This window comes from Diceros bicornis, chromosome 23 (genome assembly GCF_020826845.1).
Source record: "Diceros bicornis minor isolate mBicDic1 chromosome 23, mDicBic1.mat.cur, whole genome shotgun sequence".
In the NCBI taxonomy this organism is placed as follows: domain Eukaryota; kingdom Metazoa; phylum Chordata; class Mammalia; order Perissodactyla; family Rhinocerotidae; genus Diceros; species Diceros bicornis.
Genome location: NC_080762.1, coordinates 48,425,558 through 48,443,717, shown reverse-complemented (window position 1 = coordinate 48,443,717; position 18,160 = coordinate 48,425,558). Strand labels below are relative to the sequence as shown.

The following is an 18,160-nucleotide window of genomic DNA, read 5'->3' as shown; positions in this document are numbered from 1 at the left end:
TTATTTAGTTCTCACAAGAACCCTATGAAGTAGGTACTATTATCTCTACTAAAGCTGGGGAAATAAGCTCAAGTAAGTTAACACTGAACAGCCCATTTATTAAAGCCCTTCTCAGGAATTCCCATTCAAACTCTCAAGAATTTGGTTGAGAGAAAGTTAGCAGATAAGAGAGTAGCTATTTCATCTTTTTTCCTCCTTTCTTTCCTGCTAGTGTACAATTTGACAGATAGCCCTTAATAAAAGGAGCCAAACCTAGGGGTTTCATCTGTTTCAGTATCAAATTGCCTCACTTGGAAACTAAACTAATTCAAGTGAACTGACAAGCTATAGAGTTGCACGGAGCCTACTCCCATCACAGATGGATTCTATCGCTGAGCCATAGTCTTCTTTATTCCAAAGAGCATCATTGTTACTGTAATGACATGGCCATTCATGTATAATGGCTACTCTTTTAACACAGTGTTGGGGGTCGGGTGAGTGGAAATAGCAGTAGTCATTGAGACGGGCATCCGGAATGGCATATTGATTTTTATTTTGGTTAAAAAATGACAAATTCTTACCTTAACTATTAATCCTTTTGAATCAACCAACCATATCTTTTTTATGGCTTTCTCCTTTGGTAAACCTTCTTTTTCCATGGCCATAACAATCAGATGTGCAATCCCTAAGGCAGCCTGAGAAAGAGGTTATGAAAACAAAAATTTTAAAAGTTGTTCCACCTAACATCTTATCAAGAGTTACATTTCACCCCACTTTGTCTTTGTTAAAGAAAGTACAAAACAGCCCTGTCTATTGACCTAAAGAGTTATATTCATTCATTTATACTGGGAGCAAAGTATTTTTGTCACATTTGGGTTAAGCTAAATGACAATTACTCTTCCTATTACAACAGAACCATTATGTGGCTTGATATTTACCCACAGATAAACCAGTGATATCTTTGATTGTCAGTATCTTTAATCCCATCAATACAATTAAGATTTTCTCCAACAAGAAAATATTGAACTTAAAATAATGAACTGGTCAACCTTGCTTATTGGATTATATTGTTTATTGTTGAGTTCAAGCTCCTTTAGTTGAATTTGAAGAATGAAGCCTGGTCACTTGGATGGGAACTTGACCAATTAGGCAATAGAATGAAACACATGAAATCTGTGTTCCCAAGCATTTATCTACTCTCTTAATTTGGACAAAGAAAGTACTGTGAAATTTTTTGCAAGATTAAAGGAATCAATCTCTTCAGTATGTGATAAACTTTGTGATAATCTGTGAAATTTCCAAAACTTTTCAGGGAGAAACAAGTGCCAGTTTTAAATCATCCAACCATGAACACCTCTGCCCGATTGAGGATCAGGAACTGGCCTGTGCCACTCATCAAAACTGTTTGGAAATTCAAATAAGATGTTTACCAAAATTAAGTTCAGCATGTAACAATCCACAGAAATAAAAAACTCAAATTTCAATAAGCTGTAATTTAGCCTTGTTTTTTATTTCAATGTGAAAATGAATTTGTGATTTACATTCTGAATACTTTCACATGTTTATATCTTGGCATTTAAATTCTAGCTTCGTGTATTTTATTTTATTTTAAGAACAAGTAAAATCAAAACCAACACAATATATACAATTTCTACCAGTGTAATACATTTATTCATAGTCATATTACATTTGAAAATTTAAAGCTTCTTAAAATATATATAGCCACAAAGTATGTCTCTATTTATAATATTCTATAATTCTAAACAGATTTTGGCAGTTTTCTCACAGGAAGCTCAAACTCAAATGACATTTTAATTTCTATTTTGGGGGTGAATTATTATCATGGGAGTCTAGTTTTCTTCTTTCAAATGATTAACTTATAGAAAAAGATAAAACAGCATAATTTTGTCTTGCTACCATTTCCTTCCAACAATTTAAAATGTTTTGGTTCTTTTGCATGTGAACAGTTATAATGCCTGATGAGTTGCCAATTCAAAATATTTTTTTCTTAAAAACTTGTATATAGTTATATATGTGCACATTGAATTGTGAGTCAAATTAAGAAAACTTTTGTATGTGACACTGGAGGATACTAAAAGTTAGTATCAGATATAACAGCTTATACTAGCTTAAATACTTAAAGGCTTTTATATATAATCATACATTGAAAACTTTTTTATTCCTGCATGGCACCTTAAATATGCGTAACAAAAACCCATGACGCCATCTGATAATCTTACAAATTTAGAGCTGCGAAAAATATTTCTATACCACTATACTAAGTCTCCCACGAAAAATTAACATGCCTCAATACTTAACTTGGGAATATTTCAATAAAACCTACAGTTGCAATATACTAAAAATTTGAAGGAATACCTCAAAATTCAAATTAATGAAAAATTGAAATGAATTATGTATGTTCATCAGTCTAGGAGAATATAAGTATTATATAGCCAGGTACCTCTCCAGCTCCTTGGAACAGTATTGTTTGATCAGATAGTGTGTTCTTGGTTATTCGAAGAGCTGCAAGGATGCCGGCCACTGCAACAGATGCTGTTCCTGAAACAAGTAACAAATAAGCTTGAGTCACCCTCAGACAGATCCTGCCAAACTCTAAGCCCCAGATCTTTATTCACATCTTGAAATCATCACACAACAGGTTAACTGGTACAGAAAGGGAAACTGCAGTTGTCAGATCCCATGCTTGCACGTGAGGTGAAATTCTCAGGCTATTGACATCAATAATGTTAAGATGGCAATTTACTACTATCCTTGAAAACTTTCCAAAGAGAGGATTCTGTGTCCTGATTTGGTGATGCAATGAATAAGAGCATGGGGTTTGGATTCTTATGTGGATTCCAGCTCAACTGTTTACTACCAGAATGCATTTAGAGAAATTATTTTGTACATCAGTTTCTTCATCTATAAAACAGTTGTACCGTATGAGATTAAAGAGTACTAAGTGCTATTACATTCTTCCACCTAATTACTCTTGGGGCTCTGAAATCTATTCTGATCCCCTCTACACAAAGGAGGCACATAGTAAATGCTTGCTGATAATGGTGGTGGTGGTAATGATGTTTCTGATACATTTGGAATTTAAGGTCTTAATTTTTGACTTGAAAAATCAACAGTTAATAGTAATTAAAATTTGATGTTATTGTATTTTTTAATTGTCTTTCTACCTATTATTATCATTGGTGGATCACAAAGGTGCTGGACAAAATTAATGTAAAATTTATTTAGGATAATAACTGAGTTTTCCTCATCATGCTTCATAGTCATAGACACCTCACCAGTTCTAATTTTATTTCTTTGCCATATAAGCTTTCACAGACCACAGAGCAGTTCTGCTTGGAACATAACTACATAGCTCAACTTCCTTATGGCTCACGGCTGAAATAAAACTTCTCAGCTCCTTGCAGTACTTTCCAGCGGCATCTACACATTGCTCCTCTAAAGTAACATTCTCCATATAATGGTTCTGAGATCACTCAGCTGGGCAGTAAAGCCTAGTTCAACTTTAAACACCGTTATTTGGTTAGAAAAAAAAACAAACAGATTAGAAGAGGTTTGATGAATGACACAATGACGAAATGTTATGTATACTAAGTATCAAAGAAAATTAAACATTTCACCACCAGTATATTTGTTCCTTTCAATCTTTGGGTTGTTTGTTTCTTTCCTGTAGAACTTGACAGTCATAAATAAGATCACAATAAATGATAATTATTAAAGACCTGTGTGTCTCCTGCATGTTTTTATTTAGGAACACAATGTGTATCACAAAAATAAAGTGCTTGCAATTTTGAGCCACCACTGAAACAAATTATGAACTGTGCTAAGTCATACATTATGCAAAGGCCATTCTTCCATACATTATTTAAAACGAAAGCCTATGTAAAAATATGGCTGATCTATGTAGGAAAGATACCATGACAGGATTAGAATGGTATTTGTCTCATACATCACGAAAGATGCACAAGAGTTGTTAAATACATGAAAAGAGAATTTTAATTAGAGAGGTATAGATATCTAGCCACTAGATAAGTAGTTATTCATGAATAGTATCTCAAGCTCTCTCTATCTCAGGCTCTTTTGAAATAAGTTGGCCAGAAGTTTGGCTCCCTTCCTACTCTGAGACTCTGTAATTTTAAGAGTCACAATAGATCCTACTGTGAGCACCATAGATTTAACCAGTTGAAAAGTCAAAGTTGAAGTATCATCAGCAATACTGCATTTGTATATTGTTTTGATTTTAAATAGAACAGTGTACCTAAGGACAGATAGAATAAAATATTCCAAAAGAACCTAACTCCAATGCAGTGATATTTTTACATGGTTATGCTAGATCATTCTGTACTAAAACTCAAAATGTTTTAAGTTCAGACATATTACCTCAAATAGGACAAAATAAGTCTCTATCGACACTGGATATCAGAGCCTTATACTTAAATGTATATTCTATAATATTTCCTATAGACATAATGAAACATCTAAACTTTTCTTCATAGAATTAGTTAATAAAATCAGACAGATCTTAGCACTACCAGAAAGTTAACACGAACATGATTGTTGTCCATGTCCTGGTCCCACCTCCTGGTACTATCTTGATTTAAATTTCATTGCAGTCAAGGGAGCAAATGTGATAAGTTGATTTTTCATAAAAATGTGAGTTTTTGCAATAAATTATTCCAAAATAACTTTTGTTTTGAGATAGAAAACTAAACTTTCAGTAAATCAGACAAAGACTGAAGTTTATCTTGGTACTATCACTTTTAAAGAGTACTTAATATTTAACATTGTTAGCAAGATACTAAAGAGATTCAATCTTCTTAAAATTTTAGAAACTTCTGCTTGTATTTGTGTATAATACGACTTTAACATTAAAAGAAGTCACCAGTTATGCTGTGTTTTTGCTAGGGTTATTAAATATCAGTCTTCTCTTATCAAATAATTACCTCTACTAATGCAACAATTTGTTAAATCTGATTAGAATCACTATATATAACTAGTAAAGGAGACTAACATGTAATCAAATAATTATAATCCTCACGTGCTACTAAATAACTCGATCAGGTAAAGTACAAGAACTAGAGGCAGGGAGAGGGGAGAGGAGGAATAAACATGTTTAGGCAAGGGCCAAGGCATTTAGAGTACACAGGACCTGAGCATGGTATGAAAGGATTGATGTGAAAGGTCCAGGACCTGAGATGGCATGAAATACTATGCAGAAAAACCATGTGCAAAGACATGGAGGCAGGGATGACTGTTATAAAAATGAGGGATTGAACATATAATTTAGTTTTCCCTCCCCCCAACAAACTCTACTAAAACAACAGAAAGGAGATTTTTAAAAAATCAAAGAGATCAGGAGAAGAGGATAGCAACAAAATTTTAGAAGCTGGAAGGCAGACGGGCAAATGGCAACTGACTTACTAGAGTCGAGAAAGCTGAACTGTTGGCCAGCCACAGGGAATGCCAAGAGGCAATCAGACTGATATAGCAAAAGGCCTGGGCATAGGAGGCACCAAGTACCTCTGGAAGAGGGGATGAAGAAGAGGCTAAAAAACAGGAGGCTGTTCAAAAATCTGTTAAGAAGTGGTTAGAACCCAGATCCATTTCTCTCTCTTTCTAGCAGACGGCTGACCCTCCCATACTCTTGAGGTTTAGGAAAAAACTAGAGGTTTATTTTCCAGAGATGGTCTCTGGACTATAAGATACCAGGCATAATTGGGTGCAAGGATGCCATACTTGAAAAGAAGAAGATCAAATTAAAGTTTACATACTCAATATGGAGACCCCCAATCTTCTCCTACTTGGCTCAAAGAATACTGGCAGAAAGCTAATATCATGAGAGAGATTAGAAAAATCTTTTCTGCGGAATCTGAGTAGTGTAAGAGAAAAGAACCACAGACTGACAAGGAAGATGCCTTAAAGAAATGGTTCACCCAAGTCATCTTACAATAAAGACCCAGAATACAAGCTCCATTTGAATACTGAGCCTCTCAAGATGTAAAAGGAGAGAGAACATAGAGCACATGTGAAACTGTAGGTATTACAGTGTTGCTGAATCAAACACAACTTATTAGAATGCAAAGTGATCTGAGGCGAGAGAAGTGTTGGGATGAGATCGTGTAGGGCCTTCTACTACATACTAATAGTAACTATATATCTATAATAATTTAATAATATATAAATATATATAAATTATAATGTATTATTGGTAACAGATGGTTGCTGAAAGATTCTAAATTCAGAGAGCACTGAGGGGAATGGATTTGAGAGTTTTCAGGCTGGTAGTATGTAGACAAATTAGGAGGTCACTGCAATCATTGAGGAGAGAGAATAGTGAACAATACAAGAGAGAAGTAACTTGAGAGGGAGGAAATATTTAAGAGAGAAAAATCAATAGGTCTTAGTGATTAAATGCATAGAACGGGGAGGAAAAAGTCACGAATAATTGTAAGTTTGCAAACTAGGAAAAAGTTTGCAAGGAAAATACGAGTTCAATTGGAGCTTTGTGAGCTTGTGCTTCTTGTCTATATGTTTTCAGGGGCAATGTCAACAACGTAGTTAGATACACAGCTCTGGAACTCAGCATAGACATCTAGGTCAGAGACAAAATCTAGAATGTGAAAACCTGTAGTTGTATTTAAGTCATGTGGATTGATAACATTGTTCAGACTGAGTGGGTGAGGAAGAGAACCCAAATGAAGATAGACATTTGAGGAGTAGAAGGTAGAAGAACATGATATAGGGAAGATGACTGAGAAAAAATGGTCACAGAAGGAGGAGAAGGCAGGAAAGTATATGGTGTCGTGGAAACAAAGGGAGGAAGTAGTGACAGAGAAGATAGGTCAATTGAGAAAGGAAATGAAAAATAACTAATGGATCCGGCAGTTACATTACTGGTGACCTTTCAGAGAGCTGTCTTAGTTATACATGTTAGGGCTGAAGCTGGAGGGCAGTGTGCTGAGGAATAAATAAAAGATGAAGTACGGAGAGAGCAGGTGTGGAGTACTCCTTGGAAAAGCTTAGATAAGAAAAGAAAGAATGAAGTGGAGGTGGAGATGGGGTGGGAGGGGAAACAGGGCTGATGAAAATATTTTATTTTTATATTCGTAACGGAAGAATGACAAGGGCTGCTGGAGGGAAGAATGTAGGATGGAGGCAATTGTTTTAAGAATTAAAGCAATTGAAACGTGGTTGTAGGCTAATGGGAAGAGGGCAGGAAAGAGAGAGAGGTTGAAGACACAGGAAAAGAAGCTTTCTTCTAACTCCGATGAGCTTTTCCCAACTGGTAGGGTTTCATTATTTGTACAGCAAAGCAATGTTTAAAAAATTCTTAGATTAGATTCTTTTGTAATAAGAATATTTAACAAAATATTCCTGCATTCTATTTCATGTGTTGCTTTTTCCAATAAATATTTGATGAAACAAATTCTAATATAACAAAATAGTCTATAGTTTCTTGCATTTTAGTATAAAGACATCTGGAATGCACTGGAATAGCAATTATGGAATCTACATATATAACAAAGTGCTTTGGAATATTAATTATGTTAAATCAAGGGATTATTAACTTAGAAAAATCTACAAGTAAGAGGAAAGAGTGAGTATAGTCAGAATACTGCTTTCTTTTTTTCTCTGTATAACTTATCTGTGTTCTACAGTTATATCTAATATTTTGTCACAGAAGTGGTGTCAAATAAGTGGTGACGTGATGAAGAATGCCACTTACAAGGGATGACAGCAAATACCAAATTACAACATAAACTAACAACAATATCACTTTGAAAAGAATACTAATAGAAGCAAAAGGCTTTTGGTATTAAGTAATCTTGGTAATGAAAGATTACACTCTAGGTATTCTTGTGGTATGGCTCAACAACTCAGTGTGCCATGTCTTTTTACACTTGAAAATTTTCATCATAAATACACGCCTGTTGTAGCAAATGCATGAAACGTTAAAATCCAGGTAAAGACTTAAAAAAAATCACCTATAATCTCACTTTCAACATTCTGATGTATATTTTTACAAATTTTTCCTATATCTGATATATGGAAATTCAAGGAAATTTTAATTCAGAAAAAATCTCATGCCATGCTTACTATTTTAACATACATTTTATCACTTAAAATATCTTGTGACTATCTTACCATGTCAATAATATATTCGAAAATATTTCTTATAGTTATAATATTCCATAGTATGGATATGTGACAGTTTATTTAACCAAACCTCTATTTTTGAATATTTAAAGGGCTTCTGATTTTTTGCAATTAAAAATAACATTACAATAAATATCTTTATCTGAGCAGACAGTTTTCCAAAGAAGATATACAAATTGCCAAGAGGTACATAAAAGATGTTCAACATCACTAACCATCAGGGAAATGCAAATCAAAACCACACCTAACATCTGTTAGAATGACTATGATCAAAAAGATAAGAAATAACAAGTGTTGGGGAGGATGTGGAGAAAAGGGAACCCACGTGCACTGCTGGTGGGAATGTAAATTGGTGCAGCCATTATGAAAAACAGTATGGTGGTTTCTCAAAAAATTAAAAATAGAACTACCATATGATCCAGCAATTCTACTTCTAGGTATTTATCCAAAGGAAATGAAATCACTAATTCAAAAAGATATCTGCACCCCCACGTTCACTGCAGCATTATTTACAACTGCCAAGACATGGAAATAACCTAAGTGTCAATCGACAGATGAATGGATAAAAAAATGTGGCATATATACACACACACAATGTATACACAATTGTATACAATACAACAATGGAATATTATTCAGACATAAAAAAGAAGGAAATCCTACCATTTGTAACAATAGGGATGGACCTTGAGGGCATTATGCTAAGTGAAATAAATCAAACAGAGAAAAACAAATACTGTATGATCTCACTTATATGTGGAATCTAAAACAAAAACAAAAAATCGAACTCATAGATACAGAGAACAGATTGGTGGCTGCCAGAGGAGAGAGGTGGGGTGTAGGCAAAACAGACGAAGGCAGTCAAAAGGTATAAACTTCCAGTTGTAAGATAAATAAGTCTTGGGGATGTAATGTACAGCATGGTGACTATAGTTAACAATATTGTATAGTATATTTGAAAGCTGGTAAGAGAATAAATCTAAAAGTTCTTATCATAAAACAAAAAACTTGTAACTATGTGTGGTGATGGATATTAACTAGAGTTATTATGGTGATCATTTTGCAATATATACATATATCAAATCATTATGTTATACACATAAAACTAATACAATGTTATATGCCAATTATATCTTAATTTAAAAAATAAATAAATATTTAAAATAAATATCCTTCTACATTTGTTTGGCACACCTTTATTTGCTCAGGATAAATTTCTAAAAATAGAATTATTGAATTAAAGAACTGAATGTTTTTCAGGTTTTTGACATATTGGCTCTCCAAGAGTTGTACCAATTTATATTTCCACCATCAACCTATGAAAGTGCTCATTTTCTTAAAGCATCATTAACAGTTGGGATTATAATAAAAATCTTTGCCAGCTTGATAGGGAAAACCAGTTTCTCATTTGCTGTTTAATATGCTTTTTAAAACACAGTAGTGTGGTTAAAATTCAAAACCTGTTTTCTGACCAACGGTATTTCTTCTTTTGTGAAATGTCTGTTCTACCATGTCTGATTTTGATCTTTTCAATTATCAAAGCATTTAATATAAGATTAGGCTACATTTAACTTATTTTTTAAAATCCTAACAATCAAACTAGTTTATTATGGCTAAAATTTCTATGTAAAACATTTAGAATGTCACGTTAGAGAATAGCCATTCCAGAGAGGTCATTAGGAGAAGAAAAATCTCCTTTTGTAGCTATTTTTAAATGACCAGAGGATGAGACCTTATTCCTTTGATCTGAATTTGCCAAATTCTGATGGGTTCCAGACTATATAATTAAATGTCCAATTTCTTAAAAGATTTAACTCGCATATTTTTCCAGTTAAAAGTAATTTATAATTAGAATGCTTTAAGGTCTAAATAAATTTTGAACCAAAATCTTTATCATTTAAGATTATTTTAGATCATTAATATAATAGAATTTTAAGTATTTTTTAAAATCAAATACTTTTTATAAAATAATATCTTTAAATAACACATCTGTTAAAAAAAAGAAAAAGTTCCCCCAAGGGTCCTGTGTAAAAACATTTATTTACAGGGTAACGCTGTAATAGTTACATATTTATTTTTGTTGGCACTGGAATGCAATTTCTATACCCACAGTAGGGAAAGTATAACATCTGTGGGCAAAATGGTAAAACATAAGGTTAAAAAGGTAAAATAGAAACATATGGGGAAAATGTGTTACTAAGGACACTATTTTGGTATGGAGAAATGCACAAAATGGTTTGGTCATTTCTAGTCAGAACCCCAATAACTTGCCAAAAGTTTTCTCTAGTCAGAGATTAGACCCGTTTTTCTCAAAACTATCTTTTTGTTGGCTAAGGCAGTAATACTCTACACTCCTATGTGTAAAAAGGGTAGACTAAAAGTGTGCAGATTAAATTTCACGACAGATTAGTTGGGGTGAAAAACTAGTTACTTAATGTCTTCACTGTGATCTCCTGGAGGGAATATTCTGTAGATCCTCAGCGCAACTCCACATGCAGGGCTCTTGGTATTGGAGTGGCATCTGCCTCAGATTTCCTGTGCTCCTGACTTTTAATTCTGATGCAGCTCAGGTCTTGACCTCTAAATTCTTGGCCTTAGTTGATAGGAATTCTGACCCTAATTCCTAACTGCTCATTTTGTTTGATGATTTGGATTTAGCATTCTTTTCCTTAAACTGAATTCTGATGCCTATTAATTCTGCATAACAATTCAAAATTATGTAATACTGGTCTTTCACTTTTATATGGACATTGCTGTGGGACCCATAAAATCAAAAGATATAGAATATTAAAGAAAGGACAGTGTAGGTTTGATCAACAGTTGACTGGTGCTATTTTAGAGACCACTGCAGATTGAACTAATAAGTGACTTACAGACACTGATCTACAAAGCCTATGTTTGCAGCATCAAAGGCACTCTATTATTACACATTGTATCTTCAAGTTAGGGTTACAATCTCCTACCTTTCCAGTTCTTTATTCAGTTACTACCATTATCCCTATTCTTTAACCTCACGGGAACATCTAGACCTTTTGCCCTATCTATCCATCCTCGTATATTCACTTCTTTCCCTAACCAGCTTAGTGTTATGGCCGTCACGTTAACCTTAGCTCTTACCCCATTGTCCTCTCTTTGACCAAATAGAGTAAAATACCCAGCACAGATAAATCCAAGTGTCCTTCTTGGCCTTGCCTATTCCTGAGCTCCTGAACTCAAGTTGCTCAGCCTGGTGTCACGAGATATTTGTAGTATCCAACTGCAGCTGGATCCTCAGCACCCGCCACTGAACCCTGTCGTGTTTCACAGTCAGTCGGCTCTCTAGTTCTCTACAGCACTTCTCCCAGACCTCCTTCATTCTCGTCAAACCTCTGGTCCTATCCCTTGTTTCAAAGGAAAAATAGAAGCTGTTATATAACTTTCTGCCATGGATGAGAAAATTAAAACTCAGAGAGGTTAGGTAAATTGATCAAAGTCTACAGCCAGTCAGGAGCAAAGCAAATCAGCCTGACTCCGGAGTCCATGATCTCAACATCTACATGTTACAATGTCTCTCACATTCTCTTTCTTGGTTACCGCCTTGCCATTCTACCAGTTCTTCCAGGCAAGAACCTAGGCTCCATCCTTGGCTCTTTCCTCACCTTCACCATCAACGACCAATCATCTGTCTCGTTCTCTCTAACTTCACTGGCATTTTCCTAGAACAAGGCACCATCATCATGCATTTGGGTTACAGCAACAGCCTTTGAATTTGCTCCCATTCAATCTATTCTCTACACTGCAATGTGAGTGATCTCTCCAAAATGCAAACCTACCTCAGCCAACCTAACACCTTAGTTCAACTCTCACCAACTCTTTCAAACTCAATCCTTTAGACCAGAGGTCTGCAAACTCTTTCTGTAAATGACCACATAGCCAATAGTCTAGGGTTTGTGGTCATACGGTGTCTGTTCCGACTTAACTCTGCTGTTGCAGCACAAAAGCAACCACAGACAACACATAAAGTTTTATTCAGTTGCAACAAAACTTTACAAAAACAGGCAGTGGGCTGGATCTGGCTCACAGGCTGTAGTTTGCCAACCCCTGCTTTAGACATATTGCATTCATTCATTCTGTTAACATTAAGTATCTTCCATGGGATAGGCACCGCGTTAAGGATAAGGGATACGGTGATGAGCAAATCAGGCATGGTCCTTGCCCTTCACAGAGCTTAAAATTTAGTGGGGAGGGAGATACTAATTTTTACAATTACATACATAAATAAAGCTGCTACTGTAATAAGTGTCGCAAGGGAAAAATAAATAGTGCTATTAGAGCCTATAATAGGTAGATGTGACCTAGACACAGGGATCCGGAAGATTTTTCTGAGGAATGTCATGACTGAGTTGAGATTTCAAGAGGGGAGAGAAGAGTATTCTAGGAAGAGTCTCTGCATTTGGACAGACACTGTGATAGGACAAAGTCTGGCTCATTTCTGGACCTGAGAAATGATGTTATGACTGGAATGGCAAAAATAACAAGGCTAGATAGTGAGGTAGGAATCAGACCATGCATTTTGGGCCACATTCATGATTTTCATCTTTATCCTAAGTGCAATGGAAAACTGTTAAAGTATTCTAAGGTATCTGACTAGATATCTACAGCAAAAAGAAAACTTTGGCTTGTTCACCACTAAATCCTCAGCACCTAGTTCCCTATCTGGCAAATCGTAGCAATACTAATCAGAGAACATGTAAGAAGGGGAAGCAAGAGTAAATGTGGATAGATTTCTTAGGAAATCTATTGTTTAGGAGAGATGATAGTAAGTTACATTAGGGTAATGGAGAGAAATTTATGGAAGACACAGATTTTTACGATAGAAAATTAGGAGGATTTAATGACAGACTGCATCAGGCAGGGAGACATGAAGGAGAGAGATATTAGGAATTCACTGAGAAGAAGAACACTGGAAGAAGGTCAGGTTTGGTGGAGAAATAAGAGTTTGATTTTGGGGAAGTAACTTTGAGGAATCCAAGAGGAGATTTTAAATAACCAGATGGTATATGGACCTGGAATTCAAAGACATCTGGGCAGAGACATAAATCTGCTAATGGAATGTGTGGCCTTGGCATATATACCTAAGAAGATATAATAGAACAAAGAGAAAAGGGCCTGGGACTGAGTACTGAAGTGTTCTGTCACTTAACAGCTAGTCAGAAAAGGATGAACCTTTAAAAAAAGTGAAAGTCCAAAGAGGTAGGAAGAAAGTCAGTAGAGTGTTGTGACATGGAAGTCAATAAAAGAGTATTTCAAAGAAGAGGGTGAGGTCAACAATGTTAAAAGCTACTGAGGATTCAAGTAGATAAACACTGAAAAATGTCCACTGGAATTAGTGAAACGGAAGCCATTGGTGATCTTTCAAGTGGCTAAAACTCATTATGGTCTTCCTCCTTAGGATCTCTGCCTGTGCTTTTTCCTCTATCTGCCCTTAATGGAACAGGATCAGTAAGATTCTTATAACAAGGCTTCGGGTGGTGAGGGGACGGGTTGGATGTGTGTGGATCCAGAACGGATTGAAAAAGAAGGGCTTAAAGAGAAAAACAAAACAACAAGTTACTTAGACAAAAGCAAGTAGTCAAGCATCTACAACCAATTAAAGACAAATATGATTTGCAAATATCTTCTCCCAATTGTTAGGCTGTCTTTTTGTTTTGAAGATGGTTTCCTTTGCTGTGCAGAAGCTTTTTAGTTTGGTATAGCTAATAAGAGGTTAATATCCAAAATAAAGAACTCGTACAATGCAACAACCAAAAAAATAAACAACCCAATTAAAAATTGGGCAAAGGATATGAACAGATATTTTCCCAAAGAAGATCTACAGATGGCTGACAGGCACATGAAAAGATGGTCAACATCACTAATTATTAGGAAAATGCAAATGGAAACTACAACAAGATCACCTCACACCCGTCGGAATGGCTATAATTAACAAGACAGGAAATAACATGTGTTGGAGAGGATGTGGAGAAAAGGGAACCCCTATACACTGCTGGTGGGAATGTAAATTGGTGTAGCCACTGTGGAAAATAGTATGGAGATTCCTCAAAAAATTAAAAATAGAAATAACATATGATCCAGCTATTCCACTTCTGGGTATTTATCCAAAGAATATGAAAACACTAAGTCAAAAAGATATATGCACCCCTAAGTTCATTGCAGCGTTATTCACAATAGCCAAGACTTGGAAACAACCTAAGCGCCCATCAAGAGACGAATGGATAAAGAAGATGTAGTATATATACACAAGGGAATACTACTCAGCCATAAGAAGATGAAATCTTGCCACTGGCGACAACATGGATGGACCTTGGGAGTATTATGCTAAGCGAAATAAGTCAGACGGAGAAAGTGAGATACCATATGATTTCACTCATAAGTGGAAGATACAAACACATAGACATAGAGATTAGATTGGTGGTCACCAGAGGGGAACAGGGGAGGGAGGAGGGAGAAAGGGGTAATAGGGCACACGTGTATGGTGATGGATGGTAATTAGTCTATGGGTGGTGAACACGATATAGTCTACACAGAAATCAAAATATAATGATGTACATCTGAAATTTATATAATGTTATAAACCAATGTTACCTCAATAAAAAAAAAGACAACTAGTAAAATGCAGTATGCTGTATACACCGCAGCTTTTGTTGGAGTGAAGCTTAGAAATCGTGGCTGATTGAGATGAAGGCTGAAGAAAGCAGTATTTCGCTCTTCTTTTTAAACAATAAATGAACAAGGAATAATATATTTTCAAACATTTCGTTCTCTGTTTAGCCATAATCACTGAGGATTTTATCAGATTTCAGGGAGCTCATTCTCTAGCTCATAGATAATACGGTGCGTTCTAGAGTCACAGATACTTTTCTCAAATACATGAAAATAAACGAGAAGTAATGTGCGAAATCATCAAGCATAACCCTGGCATTTAATAGAAACCTAGTATATACTTAAGGAATTCGAATCATTATAACATTATGATCTAATTTCAGGACATGTTATTCTCAATCTATATGCATTAAAAATTTTATTACCTTGAATATCATCATTGAATGTGCAATATTGGTTTTGATACTTGTTCAGGAGACGAAATGCATTTACATTGGCAAAATCTTCAAACTGAATAAGGCAATTCATGCCATACCTATGGGACAAAACATTCACATTAGAAGAGGTTAATGAAATAACATTTAAAAATATACCTTTAAAATTAGCCTATAGAAAAGACAGAACATTATTTTCTTTTTTTTATGAGGAAGATCAGCCCTGAGCTAACATCCATGCCAATCCTCCTCTTTTTTTGCTGAGGAAGACGGGCCCTGAGCTGACATCTATTGCCAATCCTCCTCTTTTTCCCTTTTCCTCCCCAAAGCCCCAGTAGATAGTTGTATGTCATAGCCGCACATCCTTCTAGTTGCTGTATGTGGGACGCGGCCTCAGCATGGCGGGACAAGCGGTGGGTCGGTGCACGGCCAGGATCCGAACCCAGGCCGCCAGTAGCGGAGCGCGCACATTTAACTGCTAAGCCATGGGGCCAGCCCCCAAATGTTATTTTCTTTTAAAGTTCCTATCTTGCTACTTAGGATAAATATATAATACAGTGTCTGTTCAAGGAATTTAAAATTTAGTGGAAACTAAAATATTTTGAAATAAATGAAAAGTAATGTAAAAGTGGTATAAACAAGGAATTATAAATGTTGGAAGGACAGATATCACTTCTGGCTGGGGTCAAAGATCAGGTAGCAAATAAACTGAGTTTTAATGAATAGTTATGATTTCAAAAGTAAAGATGGAGGACTTTACAGGCTGAGTAAGTAGCAGAAGCGAAATAACTGAGATAAAAATTGGCAAAGAAAAAATTGTTCAAAAAATGGCAAGAAGCCCTATTTGGCTATACTGTGGTGATACATGTAAGGATGTAGTGAAAGATAAGGTCAGAATTTTATGTTGGAAACCTTAAAATTCTAGCTTAGAATTCTAGTTTTTATTCTACAGCCAGGGCCAAACACTGGAAGACAGGATGGATTTTTATTTCTGAAATTAACTTACTTGTCTGACCCTTTATTCATATGATCATGCATCCACCTAACCACCCAAGGCAAGGAAAATTAACATTATTAATTACCCAAGTATCTGAGAGCTGCCAGGGAAAGCCATATGCCATGAACATCCTTGCTACTACATATTTACGGTCTCCCTCCTGGCGAGACCCCCACTGCTGCCCTAGTTGTGATCCTTTTATTTGTCCTTGGTCAGCTTCCACTTCCACTACACCCAATGGCTATTCCTAACCTTCCTCAGTCCTTTTAAATCTTGACCTCTTCACTGGTCTCCCACTTCCTGGCATACTGAGGGCATAATGCATGATCTTCCTCAACTGTTCCCCCCTCACCCCCATCTCTATCTTGGGCTCCATCCTTCAGGCATCAGTGGACAGGGTGTTCCTCTTCCTGGTAAAGGTAACTTAGCGCTGGTGCCCACATTCTCACCCCTTCCTTCTCAATCAGCTCCCTCTCTTGTATTTACAATTCCTTTTTCTGGACAAGTTCCTCCTTTTATCCAATAATTGAGTTTGAATTTCTCATTAAAGGGAAAAAGTTCTCTCTTGACCTCATGTTTTTGCTATCCTTTCCATTTAATATACTTGAAATAGTAGCTTACAGTTTATCTCTTATTTACTTCTCAATCCCCTATAGTTTACCTTCTGCTCTCATAACTCGACTAGAATTGCTGTTCTACAGTTAAAACATTTCCTGACTGAAAATCCAAAGAATGCTGTTTTCAATCCTTAATTTATTAGAGCTCTTTGCTGCATTGCCACTAATTCTGTTTGTCTTTTTTCTTGAAACTCTATTCCCTAGACTTCTGTGATATCATACTTTTCTGTGCCTTCTCCTAAACCTCTGATCATTTCTTCCTTTTCTGTTGTGGAATCTTTACCACTTAAACATTGGTGTTTCCCATGACTCTGTTTTTGGCCTACGGTGAATAGGGTGTGTGCATGTGTATCCTGATAGAATCTCAATCACGCTCATGGTTTTAATCACCAGCTACATACACTGACTCCCAAATGTGCATTTCTACTCTACTCCTATGAATTTCAGACTTGTATGTCCCATGGCCAGCTGGATAATTTTATTTGAATGTACTTCAAACTAGAAAGTCCAAAATTAAACTCATTATATTCCCATAGTACCTATAAGTGCTCAATAAATACTTGTTGGATGAATGTAATTTATATATATTTTCTCATTTAATCTCAAGGTACAATTTTATAGATGAGTAAAGCCTTGGGCACCTGGTAAACTGGTAAGGGAAGATTGGCACTCAGGTCTGCCTGATGATATGGTAGAGTCTGATAGTTAAAGTAAGCTTTAAGTTTATAACTGATTCTTTCCTATTATGCTGTAGGTTATTATATATACCTTTAAGTGTATACCTTTGAGTAACAAACACCGGGTTCTAAGACTAAAAATATGTGCCATATAATGGAAAAGTTTTGTAAAACTTAATCAGAATAATAAACCAGTGAAAATACTGAATGGTCTTTAGGGGCTTCATTTCATTGCAATCCAGCAGTTAACATAAAGCTGCTAAGCGCAGGCTTGGTTTTTAAAGTTCATGGGGCCCTACCTCTTCATGGTGAATTCTGTCTGTCTCCTCAAGACTTAAACCAACATCTTCTTACAGATTATCTATTCTGTATTTCCAATCTAAATCTTTATCTAAACTCAATCATTTTCATAGAACATTTCCAAAACCAAGAAAGACTCCTGACTCTCAGCTTCAACAATTTTTTTCTGTGATAAAAGCATAAATTTCCATGTGTCAGAGGCCAAAAGACTGAAGCTACCATTTTACTATTTCCTTTTTTAACCCATAATATTCAGTTAATTACCATATTCTGTCATTTCTACTATTTAAATAATCTTCTAGCCAAGAAATTACTGTTTCTCCTGCTAGGACTTCACAA

At 35.6% G+C, this 18,160-nt stretch overlaps 1 protein-coding gene across 1 annotated transcript in view; it reads right to left on the bottom strand.

The window, feature by feature from the left end:
• Positions 1 to 18,160, bottom strand: part of ME1 (malic enzyme 1) — a 190,461-nt gene that overhangs the window by 31,003 nt on the left and 141,298 nt on the right. Inside the window, exons 7-9 of the mRNA XM_058566694.1 lie at positions 15,222 to 15,331; positions 2,441 to 2,538; positions 561 to 674 (exon numbers count right to left, since the gene is read on the bottom strand). Coding sequence (XP_058422677.1) covers positions 561 to 674; positions 2,441 to 2,538; positions 15,222 to 15,331 — 322 coding nt within the window. The remainder of the gene's footprint in view (positions 1 to 560; positions 675 to 2,440; positions 2,539 to 15,221; positions 15,332 to 18,160) is intronic.